The sequence below is a fragment of the Oncorhynchus keta genome, unplaced genomic scaffold, assembly GCF_023373465.1.
Source record: "Oncorhynchus keta strain PuntledgeMale-10-30-2019 unplaced genomic scaffold, Oket_V2 Un_scaffold_14331_pilon_pilon, whole genome shotgun sequence".
Lineage (NCBI taxonomy): Eukaryota > Metazoa > Chordata > Actinopteri > Salmoniformes > Salmonidae > Oncorhynchus > Oncorhynchus keta.
Window position 1 is genome coordinate 33946 of NW_026290785.1, and position 13555 is coordinate 47500.

Consider the following 13555-nt stretch of genomic DNA (forward strand, 5'->3'; position numbering starts at 1 on the left):
ACATCTAAGTGAGAAATATAAATGACTTCCTGGCTGAAAAGGCTCCGCTGGGGAACACGACTCCAGACACTGACTAGGCTTCTCAGATCATGATCAGTAGGGAGGGAGAGGAGGAGGGAGAGGGGAAGAGGGAGTTGAGGAGGGAGGGAGAGGAGGAGAGAGGGTGGGAGGGAGAGAGAGGAGGAGAGAGGGAGAGGAGGAGAGAGGGTGGGAGGGAGAGGAGGAGAGAGGGTAGGAAGAGGGAGGTAGGAAGAGGGAGGAGGAGGGACGGAGAGGAGGAGAGAGGGAGGAAGAGGGAGTGGAGGAGGGAGGGAGGGAGGGAGGGAGGGAGGGAGGGAGGGAGGGAGGGAGGGATTGGGGGGAGGGAGGGAGGGAGGGATTGGGGGGGAGGGAGGGAGGAGAGAGGGATTGGGGGGGGGAGGGAGGGAGGGAGGGAGGGAGGGAGCGATTGGGGAGGGAGGGAGCGATTGGGGAGGGAGGGAGCGATTGGGGGAGGGAGGGAGGGAGGGAGGAGAGAGGGAGGGGAGGAGAGAGGGAGTGGGGAGAGGAGAGGGAGTGGGAGTGGAGGGAGTGGGAGTGGAGGGAGAGGAGGAGAGAGGGAGTGGGGAGAGAGAGGAGAGAATGGAGGAGGGCACTACTCCTATGAGACTGAGTAAGTGAGTGCATCTGGTTAACCTCACCCTGAGAGCCGGGTGGGCCAAACTCACACATTTGAGAGACCATTTAATTGGTTCTAAAGTGGGATCTCCACCCAACCGGGGCACCGGGCGAGCTAAAACAAGATGGGTGTATATGAGGAGTAGAGGTGGGGTACAGGGTATATGAGGGGGTAGAGGTGGGGGTACAGGGTATATAAGGGGGTAGAGGTGAGGGTACAGGGTATATAAGGGGGTAGAGGTGGGGGTACAGGGTATATAAGGGGGTAGAGGTGGGGGTACAGGGTATATAAGGGGGTAGAGGTGTAGTGGTAACATGGGCGGGGCTAGATGTTCTGACAGCACTGCATCTTTGGTTTGTTCTCAGTGGGCTGCACCTGGATGTTGACCACATTGTTGCTAGGAGACATGTCGCTCTCCTGACGCTCTGACATCTGCTTCTGAGAGACGATACGATAGATTTCTGATGGAGGGGAGAGGGAGAAGAGTGAGAGAGGGATGATTAGGTCATATCCAGTCTGTCTTGCCAAGATAGCAGATCAAATCAACAGGTGTGACCACACACACACACACACACACACACACACACACACACACACACACACACACACACACACACACACACACACACACACACACACACACACACACACACACACACACACACACCTGTCAGAATGGTCTGGAAAGCCGTTTCAACGTTGGTGGAATCCAGGGCTGACGTCTCAAGGAAAGACAAACCGTTTTTCTCTGAAGGGAAACAAACAACGTCAGAAAATAATTTAGAGACTGTACCCGTTCTGGAACAAACAACTCCCTAAGTTAGAGACTGTACCCGTTAGGAAACAAACAACTCCCTAAGTTAGAGACTGTACCCGTTAGGAAACAAACAACTCCCTAAGTTAGAGACTGTACCTGTTAGGAAACAAACAACTCCCTAAGTTAGAGACTGTACCTGTTAGGAAACAAACAACTCCCTAAGTTAGAGACTGTACCCGTTAGGAAACAAACAACTCCCTAAATTAGAGACTGTACCTGTTAGGAAACAAACAACTCCCTAAGTTAGAGACTGTACCTGTTAGGAAACAAACAACTCCCTAAGTTAGAGACTGTACCTGTTAGGAAACAAACAACTCCCTAAGTTAGAGACTGTACCCGTTAGGAAACAAACAACTCCCTAAGTTAGAGACTGTACCCGTTCTGGAACAAACAACTCCCTAAGTTAGAGACTGTACCCGTTAGGAAACAAACAACTCCCTAAGTTAGAGACTGTACCCGTTAGGAAACAAACAACTCCCTAAGTTAGAGACTGTACCTGTTAGGAAACAAACAACTCCCTAAGTTAGAGACTGTACCTGTTAGGAAACAAACAACTCCCTAAGTTAGAGACTGTACCCGTTAGGAAACAAACAACTCCCTAAGTTAGAGACTGTACCCGTTCTGGAACAAACAACTCCCTAAGTTAGAGACTGTACCCGTTAGGAAACAAACAACTCCCTAAGTTAGAGACTGTACCTGTTAGGAAACAAACAACTCCCTAAGTTAGAGACTGTACCTGTTAGGAAACAAACAACTCCCTAAGTTAGAGACTGTACCTGTTAGGAAACAAACAACTCCCTAAGTTAGAGACTGTACCCGTTAGGAAACAAACAACTCCCTAAGTTAGAGACTGTACCCGTTAGGAAACAAACAACTCCCTAAGTTAGAGACTGTACCCGTTATGAAACAAACAACTCCCTAAGTTAGAGACTGTACCTGTTAGGAAACAAACAACTCCCTAAGTTAGAGACTGTACCTGTTCTGGAAACAAACAACTCCCTAAGTTAGAGACTGTACCTAAGTTAGAGACTGTTAGGAAACAAACAACTCCCTAAGTTAGAGACTGTACCTGTTAGGAAACAAACAACTCCCTAAGTTAGAGACTGTACCCGTTCTGGAACAAACAACTCCCTAAGTTAGAGACTGTACCCGTTAGGAAACAAACAACTCCCTAAGTTAGAGACTGTACCTGTTAGGAAACAAACAACTCCCTAAGTTAGAGACTGTAAGTTAGAAACAAACAACTCCCTAAGTTAGAGACTGTACCTGTTAGGAAACAAACAACTCCCTAAGTTAGAGACTGTACCCGTTAGGAAACAAACAACTCCCTAAGTTAGAGACTGTACCTGTTAGGAAACAAACAACTCCCTAAGTTAGAGACTGTACCCTAAGTTAGAGTTATAGGAAACAAACAACTCCCTAAGTTAGAGACTGTACCCGTTAGTTAGAGAAACAAACAACTCCCTAAGTTAGAGACTGTACCTGTTAGGAAACAAACAACTCCCTAAGTTAGAGACTGTACCTGTTAGGAAACAAACAACTCCCTAAGTTAGAGACTGTACCTGTTAGGAAACAAACAACTCCCTAAGTTAGAGACTGTACCCGTTAGGAAACAAACAACTCCCTAAGTTAGAGACTGTACCCGTTAGGAAACAAACAACTCCCTAAGTTAGAGACTGTACCTGTTAGGAAACAAACAACTCCCTAAGTTAGAGACTGTACCTGTTAGGAAACAAACAACTCCCTAAGTTAGAGACTGTACCTGTTAGGAAACAAACAACTCCCTAAGTTAGAGACTGTACCTGTTAGGAAACAAACAACTCCCTAAGTTAGAGACTGTACCTGTTAGGAAACAAACAACTCCCTAAGTTAGAGACTGTACCCGTTCTGGAACAAACAACTCCCTAAGTTAGAGACTGTACCCGTTAGGAAACAAACAACTCCCTAAGTTAGAGACTGTACCCGTTAGGAAACAAACAACTCCCTAAGTTAGAGACTGTACCTGTTAGGAAACAAACAACTCCCTAAGTTAGAGACTGTACCCGTTAGGAAACAAACAACTCCCTAAGTTAGAGACTGTACCTGTTAGGAAACAAACAACTCCCTAAGTTAGAGACTGTACCCGTTAGGAAACAAACAACTCCCTAAGTTAGAGACTGTACCCGTTAGGAAACAAACAACTCCCTAAGTTAGAGACTGTACCCGTTAGGAAACAAACAACTCCCTAAGTTAGAGACTGTACCTGTTAGGAAACAAACAACTCCCTAAGTTAGAGACTGTACCTGTTAGGAAACAAACTCCCTAAGTTAGAGACTGTACCCGTTAGGAAACAAACAACTCCCTAAGATAGAGACTGTACCCGTTATGGAACATTCCACAGGAATGAATGCATAAAAAGCGACATTAAAACATACATTTTTGTGAGACCGCAGCATCATCAAGGAAAGTACAAACAAAAAAAATACAGAAACGTATGTAGCTTTTTCAGTGTCTGACACTTGTTCAGAAACGACGAGGCATCTCTAACCTGCGAAGGCCCGAGCCTCGTCGGTGGGCACGGCCCGGAGGTGACGCAGGTCACTCTTGTTGCCAACCAGCATGATGACGATGTTGGTGTCCGCATGGTCTCTCAGTTCTTTCAGCCACCGCTCCACATTTTCATAGGTCAGGTGCTTGGCGATGTCATAGACCAGCAGGGCCCCCACCGCGCCTCTGTAGTACCTGCACCATGACATCATCAACCGTGGACAAAGAGGTCAATTTTATCAATAAAAGCCAGCGTACCATTATAGCCCTTTTAACAACAGGGCACAAAGAGCTTGGAAAGACGACCGTTGGGGATTAGGTCTACTCTATTAAGAGTTCTGACGTAAAACACCTTCTATCCTCCCTCTCCATTTCTCCAGGAAGCAGTTTGTCCATGAAATCTCCTTCATTATGATCCAAAAGGATAAACTCTCTCCTACTCTGAGACGCTCGATACCTTCCGTCCCCGACTGTGTTCATACTGACACTCAAATATCCTCCCTGCTTCCACGACAGCACCAAACATACATTAATCACAGGACAGACAGGAGCACAGGATACAGTAATGAGTCTCAGTGGGATTACATGATACGGTAATGAGTGGGATTACAGGATACAGTAATGAGTCTCAGTGGGATTACAGGATACGGTAATGAGTGGGATTACAGGATACAGTAATGAGTCTCAGTGGGATTACAGGATACGGTAATGAGTGGGATTACAGGATACAGTAATGAGTCTCAGTGGGATTACAGGATACGGTAATGAGTGGGATTACAGGATACAGTAATGAGTCTCAGTGGGATTACATGATACGGTAATGAGTGGGATTACAGGATACAGTAATGAGTCTCAGTGGGATTACAGGATACGGTAATGAGTGGGATTACAGGATACACGGTAATGAGTGGGATTACAGGATACGGTAATGAGTGGGATGACAGGATACGGTAATGAGTGGGATTACAGGATACGGTAATGAGTCTCAGTGGGATTACAGGATACAGTAATGAGTCTCAGTGGGATTACAGGATACAGTAATGAGTCTCAGTGGGATTACAGGATACGGTAATGAGTGGGATTACAGGACACATGGTAATGAGTGGGATTACAGGATACAGTAATGAGTGGGATTACAGGATACGGGAATGAGTGGGATTACAGAATACGGTAATGAGTGGGATTACAGGATACGGTAATGAGTGGGATTACAGGATACAGTAATGAGTGGGATTACAGGATACAGTAATGAGTGGGATTACAGGATACAGTAATGAGTGGGATTACAGGATACGGTAATGAGTGGGATTACAGGATACGGTAATGAGTGGGATTACAGGATACAGTAATGAGTGGGATTACAGGATACGGTAATGAGTGGGATTACAGGATACGGTAATGAGTGGGATTACAGGATACAGTAATGAGTCTCAATGGGATTACAGGATACGGTAATGAGTCTCAGTGGGATTACAGGATACGGTAATGAGACTCAGTGGGATTACAGGATACGGTAATGAGTCTCAGTGGGATTGCAGGATACGTTAATGAGACTCAGTGGGATTACAGGATACGGTAATGAGTCTCAGTGGGATTACAGGATACGGTAATGAGACTCAGTGGGATTACAAGATACGGTAATGAGTCTCAGTGGGATTACAGGATACAATAATGAGTCTCAGTGGGATTACAGGATGCGGTAATGAGTCTCAGTGGGATTACAGGATACAATAATGAGTCTCCGTGGGATTACAGGATACAATAATGAGTCTGTGGGATTACAGGACACAGTAATGAGTCTCAGTAGGATTACAGGATACGGTAATGAGTCTCAGTGGGATTACAGGATACAATAATGAGTCTCAGTGGGATTACAGTAGAACACAATGGCTTTAGCTAATTTTACATAGTGAGAGGAACTCTCAATTATGAACTCAATTGCAACAATTTAAAAAAAACATATTTGATATGTCTTTGAGATACAGAGGGCATGAAATGAGTCATTGGACCGTAGGCTACAACTGCAATGTTTGTTTTTGTTTTTACATTAAATGTACTGTTAGATTAATACATGGCTACTATGAGTGGTCATTATCTTTAGAGTTAGTGATCTAGCTAATGGTGTTTTGAGTTTCCACTTCCTCAGATGGTGAATTAGCCCAAATAAATCCTCCTATGATATTAGAACACAGAGATGTAGGTAATTTCATCTCTATTGAAACCCCCCAAAAAAAAAAAAATCAAGACAATTCCAGAGCCCTATTTTAACAGTAGCATAATGGTCGACCCAGAATCCATGACAATCACCGGATTAGGTGGCGCAATTAAAATATTTAGAATCAAAACATCAGAAGATGAAATAACGTATTTTATTTATTTTTTATTTAAATAGACAAGTCAGTTAAGAACAGATTCTTAGGTTACCATGACGGCCTACCCCGGCCAAACCCGGACCTATGGGACTCCCAATCACGACCGGTTGTGATACAGCCTGGATTCAAACCAGGGTGTCTGTAGTGACGCCTCCAGCACTGAGATGCGGTGTCTCAGACCGCTGAGCCACTCGGAAGCTACTACTTCAGTAGCATCTTCAGTAGACCATTACACTTTATATGATAGATTTATAAAGATGATCGCCTGTGGTCTTATCAAGTTAGCCTGTGGTTTATCAAGTTAGCCTGTGGTCTTATCAAGTTAGCCTGTGGTCTTATCAAGTTAGCCTGTGGTCTTATCAAGTTAGCCTGTGGTCTTATCAAGTTAGCCTGTGGTCTTATCAAGTTAGCCTGTGGTCTTATCAAGTTAGCCTGTGGTCTTATCAAGTTAGCCTGTGGTCTTATCAAGTTAGCCTGTGGTCTTATCAAGTTAGCCTGTGGTCTTATCAAGTTAGCCTGTGGTCTTATCAAGTTAGCCTGTGGTCTTATCAAGTTAGCCTGTGGTCTTATCAAGTTAGCCTGTGGTCTTATCAAGTTAGCCTGTGGTCTTATCAAGTTAGCCTGTGGTCTTATCAAGTTAGCCTGTGGTCTTATCAAGTTAGCCTGTAACATATTTAGGCTTTGCTATAACAAAAGGGGTCGAATACTTATTGACATTTCAACTTAAATGTTCTTTATTAATTTGTCAAAATGTTCTAAAAACATAATTGCATTTTGACATTATGGGGTTTTGTGTGTAGACCAGTAACAAAAACATCTCACTTTGACATTATGGGGTATTGTGTGTAGACCAGTAACAAAAACATCTCAATTGAATCCATTTTAAATTCAGGCAGTAACACAACAAAATGTGGAAAAAGTCAAGGGGTGTGAATACTTTCTGAAGGTCCTGTAGAGATTATTCACCTCCAGCTGCACAGGTCACATGATGGTAGAAATGGTTCAAATTGATTTCAGTTTTCCTTCATTTAAATCACCGGCCACTAGGATCACCACCTCTAGATTATGGCTTTATACAGCTGGTTGAGTGTGGTCTTAGTGCCAGTATCAGATTGTGGTGGTAAATAGACAGCATGCAATGCCCCAATGCAATGCCCCAATGCAATGCCCTAATGTAATGCCCTAATGCAATGCCCTAATGCAATGCCCTAATGCAATGCCCTAATGCAATGCCCTAATGCAATGCCCTAATGCAATGCCCTAATGCAATGCCCTAATACAATGCCCTAATGCAATGGCCTAATGTAATGGCCTAATGCAATGCCCCAATGCAATGCCCTAATGCAATGCCCTAATGCAATGGCCTAATGTAATGGCCTAATGCAATGCCCCAATGCAATGCCCTAATGCAATGCCCTAATGCAATGCCCCAATGCAATGCCCTAATGCAATGCCCTAATGGCCTAATGCAATGCCCCAATGCAATGCCCCAATGCAATGCCCTAATGCAATGCCCTAATGCAATGCCCAATGCAATGCCCTAATGCAATGCCCTAATGCCCTAATGCAATGCCCCAATGCAATGCCTAATGCAATGCCTAATGCAATGCCCCAATGCAATGCCCCAATGCAATGCCCTAATGCAATGCCCTAATGCAATGCCCTAATGCAATGCCCTAATGCAATGCCCTAATGCAATGCCCTAATGCAATGCCCTAATGGCCTAATGTAATGCCCCAATGCAATGCCCTAATGCAATGCCCTAATGGCCTAATGTAATGCCCCAATGCAATGCCCCAATGCAATGGCCTAATGCAATGGCCTAATGTAATGCCCTAATGCAATGCCCCAATGCAATGCCCTAATGCAATGCCCTAATGCAATGCCCTAATGCAATGCCCTAATGCAATGCCCTAATGGCCTAATGTAATGCCCCAATGCAATGCCCCAATGCAATGGCCTAATGTAATGGCCTAATGCAATGCCCCAATGCAATGGCCTAATGTAATGCCCTAATGCAATGCCCCAATGCAATGCCCTAATGCAATGCCCCAATGCAATGCCCTAATGCAATGCCCTAATGTAATGCCCTAATGCAATGCCCCAATGCAATGGCCTAATGTAATGGCCTAATGCAATGCCCCAATGCAATGCCTAATGCAATGCCTAATGCAATGGCCTAATGCAATGGCCTAATGCAATGCCCCAATGCAATGCCCTAATGCAATGCCCTAATGCAATGCCCTAATGCAATGCCCTAATGGCCTAATGCAATGCCCCAATGCAATGCCCCAATGCAATGCCCTAATGCAATGCCCCAATGCAATGCCCTAATGCAATGCCCCAATGCAATGCCCCAATGCAATGCCCTAATGCAATGCCCTAATGCAATGCCCTAATGCAATGGCCTAATGCAATGCCCCAATGCAATGCCCCAATGCAATGCCCCAATGCAATGCCCCAATGCAATGCCCTAATGTAATGCCCTAATGCAATGCCCTAATGCAATGCCCTAATGCAATGCCCTAATGCAATGCCCTAATGCAATGCCCTAATGCAATGCCCTAATGCAATGCCCCAATGCAATGCCCTAATGCAATGCCCCAATGCAATGCCCTAATGTAATGCCCTAATGCAATGCCCTAATGCAATGCCCCAATGCAATGCCCCAATGCAATGCCCCAATGCAATGCCCCAATGCAATGCCCTAATGCAATGCCCTAATGCAATGCCCTAATGCAATGCCCTAATGCAATGCCCTAATGGCCTAATGTAATGCCCCAATGCAATGCCCTAATGCAATGCCCTAATGGCCTAATGTAATGCCCCAATGCAATGCCCCAATGCAATGCCCTAATGCAATGCCCTAATGCAATGCCCTAATGGCCTAATGTAATGCCCCAATGCAATACCCTAATGCAATGCCCCAATGCAATGCCCTAATGCAATGCCCTAATGCAATACCCTAATGCAATACCCTAATGCAATGCCCTAATGCAATGCAATGCCCTAATGCAATGCCCCAATGCAATGCCCCAATGCAATGCCCCAATGCAATGCCGTAATGCAATGCCCTAATGCAATGCCCCAATGCAATGCCCTAATGTAATGCCCTAATGCAATGCCCTAATGCAATGCCCTAATGCAATGCCCCAATGCAATGCCCCAATGCAATGCCCCAATGCAATGCCCTAATGCAATGCCCTAATGCAATGCCCTAATGCAATACCACAATGCAATGCCCCAATGCAATGCCCTAATGCAATGCCCCAATGCAATGCCCTAATGCAATGCCCTAATGCAATGCCCTAATGCAATGCCCCAATGCAATGCCCCAATGCAATGCCCCAATGCAATGCCCTAATGCAATGCCCTAATGCAATGCCCTAATGCAATGCCCTAATGCAATGCCCCTAATGCAATGCCCCAATGCAATGCCCCAATGCAATGCCCCAATGCAATGCCCCAATGCAATGCCCTAATGCAATGCCCTAATGCAATGCCCTAATGCAATGCCCTAATGCAATGCCCCAATGCAATGCCCTAATGCAATGCCCTAATGCAATGCCCCAATGCAATGCCCCAATGCAATGCCCTAATGCAATGCCCCAATGCAATGCCCTAATGCAATGCCCTAATGCAATGCCCTAATGCAATGCCCTAATGCAATGCCCTAATGCAATGCCCTAATGCAATGCCCTAATGCAATGCCCCAATGCAATGCCCCAATGCAATGCCCTAATGCAATGCCCTAATGCAATGCCCTAATGCAATGCCCTAATGCAATGCCCTAATACAACGGCCTGATTGATGCATTCAGTGCTCAAATCTCAGACAGCTGAACTGTGAAATGGACAATTATTGTTTTAGGAAAGTAAAAACCAATAAAACAATAGGCTATGAAGTTTTGCATATAGGACACATCGAAACACAAGGAATAGTCTTATGTAATTAGTTATAGGCTGTTTTAAAGGACATGTAAATGAGGCTCATTTGACCAACATTCCCTCGTTTATTGATGGCGCTGGCTGTATTGGTGGACGGCCTAATGGCTTATACACACCCAATGCAGACGGTCCTTTGTAGCTCCATTTGGTAGAGCATGGCAATGCCAGGGTTGTGGGTTCGATTCCCAGGACCACCCATAAGTAAAATGTAAATGGTATATGGACTATATTACATGACTGTAAGTGGAGTCTGCTAAATGGAATATATTACATGACTGTAAGTGGAGTCTGCTAAATGGAATATATTACATGACTAAGTGGAGTCTGCTAAATGGAATATATTACATGACTAAGTGAAGTCTGCTAAATGGAATATATTACATGACTGTAAGTGGAGTCTGCTAAATGGAATATATTAGATGACTGTAAGTGGAGTCTGCTAAATGGAATATATTAGATGACTAAGTGGCCTCTGCTAAATGGAATATATTACATGACTGTAAGTGGAGTCTGCTAAATAATAATATAATATAATATAATAATAAATGATAATAATATAATATATGCCATTTAGCATACATTTATATTCCATAAATGGAATATATTACATGACTAAGTGGAGTCTGCTAAATAGAATATATTACATGACTAAGTGGAGTCTGCTAAATGGAATATATTACATGACTAAGTGGAGTCTGCTAAATGGAATATATTACATGACTGTAAGTGGAGTCTGCTAAATGGAATATATTACATGACTGTAAGTGGAGTCTGCTAAATGGAATATATTACATGACTAAGTGGAGTCTGCTAAATGGAATATATTACATGACTGTAAGTGGAGTCTGCTAAATGGAATATATTACATATAGATGACCGGTAACTTTCTCAAATGTTCAATAAATAAAATTCTTCCCGGTCTCTTGTCCAGCGCCAAATCTTCCTATTGTAAACTCTGGATCAGCTTTACCTTCCCCAATCCTAAAGTTAACCATTAGTGGGAAAAATGATAAACTGACCCCAGATCAGCATCTAGGGGCAACTTTACCCTACAGCATACTCACGCCGAGGTGATAGCCCGGTAGCGCTCCTGTCCTGCCGTATCCCAGATCTGAGCCTTCACCGTTTTCCCATCCACCTGGATACTGCGGGTGGCAAACTCCACTCCAATGGTGCTCTTACTTTCCAGGTTAAACTCATTCCGGGTGAAACGAGAGAGCAGGTTGCTCTTGCCAACACCCGAGTCTCCTATCAGAACCACTGGAACACAAAATGAATGGCTGATGGATTCAATGCAATAAAATCTTTATTGACCCCAAAGGTCAGGGTTGGATTACACACACACACACACACACACACACACACACACACACACACACACACTTCAATTTTTCTCTGCCTCAAGGGCCCCTACGGTTTTGGCCCCCAGGGCTTCAACCCATGTAAGCTCCTGCATTAATCAGGCCCTGCCAGAAGGTCAATGTGTAGCAATTACATGGGGATATGACATAGTTACATCAGGTGTAGCTACAAGATGCCATCACATAAAATATCTGACCATCACCATTCACTTTTGCAGTGACACTGTCAAACATCCACAGTGGGGTGTAGCTAACGTTAAATTCTTAGTTTTATGCGCTTTTTATGTTAAACCAACTTGAAATAGAAAACAGATAGCCACAACACATGACATATGTCAAATTTAGATTAAACAGCACAGAAAAAAAACAGGAAAGAGAGATTATAACATCACATTATTTATCTACGGATGAATGTAGCTAGATTATAACCAATGTTCGTTGCATGTAGCTAAGATAACCAGCTGGCTAGCTAATCTAGCAATCTAGCTATCTCGGGAAACACCCCGACCTCACTTAATCATACAAAAGTCAGCATTGTTTAGAAACAGCTGCTAACCTATTAACGTTAGGCGTTTGGGTACCTAACGTTGCAATCCAACTGCTTCACAATTTATGTTTATAATTTATCATCAATATGTAGTTTTCGTTTATAAAACAAATAATGTATCAGAGCTATTCACACACCTATATCATACTTCACAGACACAAATGAAAAGGTTTCACTGTTAACGTTAGCTAAACAGCTGCCTAGCTAACGTTAGCTGCATAGCTAGCTTTGATATCGAGGATCATGCTGTAATGTTACCTTTAAACAGATAATCGTATTCATCATCTCTGGTTCCCATTTTCTAAAAGATAAATAGGAGTATTTAGTTTGTATGAACTGTTTAAAATGCGACGATTTAGCAAATAGATTTTGAAACACTCAGCTAGCTAACGGCGACGGGTCTGTTTTCAGACTGACACTTCCGGGATTTTGTTGTGACGTTGGCTAGCTATGGGAGGCGGAGCAACAAAAAAGCAAACCAACAGCCGATATTTATTGCTACTATATGAATTGCAGACACTTCAAATAAAAACGCACCAGTGAAGTACTAGTCCGCCACAGAAAATAACCATTGCAGTGCAGTGGTATTCTTATTACATAGATAACAGTTATATACATAATATGAAAGAAGTTGGAGCACGGGGTTCTATGGTGTAATGGTTAGCACTCAGGACTCTGAATCCTGCGATCCGAGTTCAAATCTCGGTAGAACCTATGTTTTTATTCTCTCAGAAACGGCGCAGATCCACAGATAAGACATGTTCTGATGAGAAGGCCAATCAAAATACACTACGTTTATAAAACATCACGAATATCTGCTCGTTCCATGACTTAATCAGGTAAATCCAGTTCAAAGCTATGAACCCTTTCTGATGTCACCAGGAGAAGACAGGTTAAATAAGGATTTGTAAGCCTCGAGACATGGAATGTGTTTCAGTGCTTTTCAACATGGTATGGTAGTAGATGCCAGTCGCACCGGTTTGAGTGTGTCAAGAACTGCAACGCAGCTGTTTTTTTTACACTCAACAGTTTCCCGTGTCTACCACCCAAAGGACATCCAGACAGTTTCAATCAAGAATGGTCCACCACCCAAGGGACATCCAGATAACATGACACAACTGTGGAAAGCATTGGAGTCAACATGGGCCAGCATTCCTGTGGAACGCTTTCGACACCTTGTAGAGTCTATGGCCCGACGAATTGAGGCTATTCTGAGGGCAAAAAAACAGGTGCAATTTAATATTAGGACGGTGCTACCAATGTTTTGTACACTCAGTGTGTACCTCCACATAAAAAAATCATGATGAAATAAAATATTGGATTTTAA

General features: G+C 43.7%; 1 protein-coding gene, 1 long non-coding RNA gene and 1 other non-coding gene across 3 annotated transcripts; 1 reads left to right on the forward strand and 2 right to left on the reverse strand.

Annotated features, from left to right (window-relative positions):
- Positions 1-496: 496 nt before the first annotated feature.
- On the reverse strand, positions 497-12677 carry LOC118382800 (ras-related protein Rab-11A). Its single transcript, XM_052513924.1, has 5 exons — positions 12487-12677; positions 11385-11580; positions 4003-4196; positions 1326-1406; positions 497-1119 (listed from the first exon to the last, which is right to left on the reverse strand). Exons 1-5 carry the CDS (start codon positions 12524-12526, stop codon positions 983-985), a joined length of 648 nt encoding a protein of 215 aa, XP_052369884.1. The 5' UTR covers positions 12527-12677; the 3' UTR covers positions 497-982.
- On the reverse strand, positions 1448-2398 carry LOC127927466 (uncharacterized). The gene is made up of 3 exons (XR_008127593.1): positions 2052-2398; positions 1812-1971; positions 1448-1571 (listed from the first exon to the last, which is right to left on the reverse strand). It is a non-coding gene; the product is annotated as an uncharacterized LOC127927466 (long non-coding RNA).
- A 193-nt stretch (positions 12678-12870) lies between the features above and the next one.
- trnaq-cug (transfer RNA glutamine (anticodon CUG)) lies at positions 12871-12942 on the forward strand. Its single transcript has one exon. It is a non-coding gene; the product is annotated as a tRNA-Gln (tRNA).
- The last annotated feature ends 613 nt before the right edge of the window (positions 12943-13555 follow it).

Coding starts and splice junctions, on each gene's coding strand:
- LOC118382800 (XM_052513924.1), bottom strand. CDS start 12,526: ATGGGAACCAGAGATGATGAATACGATTATCTGTTTAAAG. Junction 11,581..12,486: donor ATACGATTATCTGTTTAAAG/GTAACATTACAG, acceptor TTTGTGTTCCAG/TGGTTCTGATAGGAGACTCG. Junction 1,407..4,002: donor CGAGGCTCGGGCCTTCGCAG/GTTAGAGATGCC, acceptor GTTTCCCTTCAG/AGAAAAACGGTTTGTCTTTC.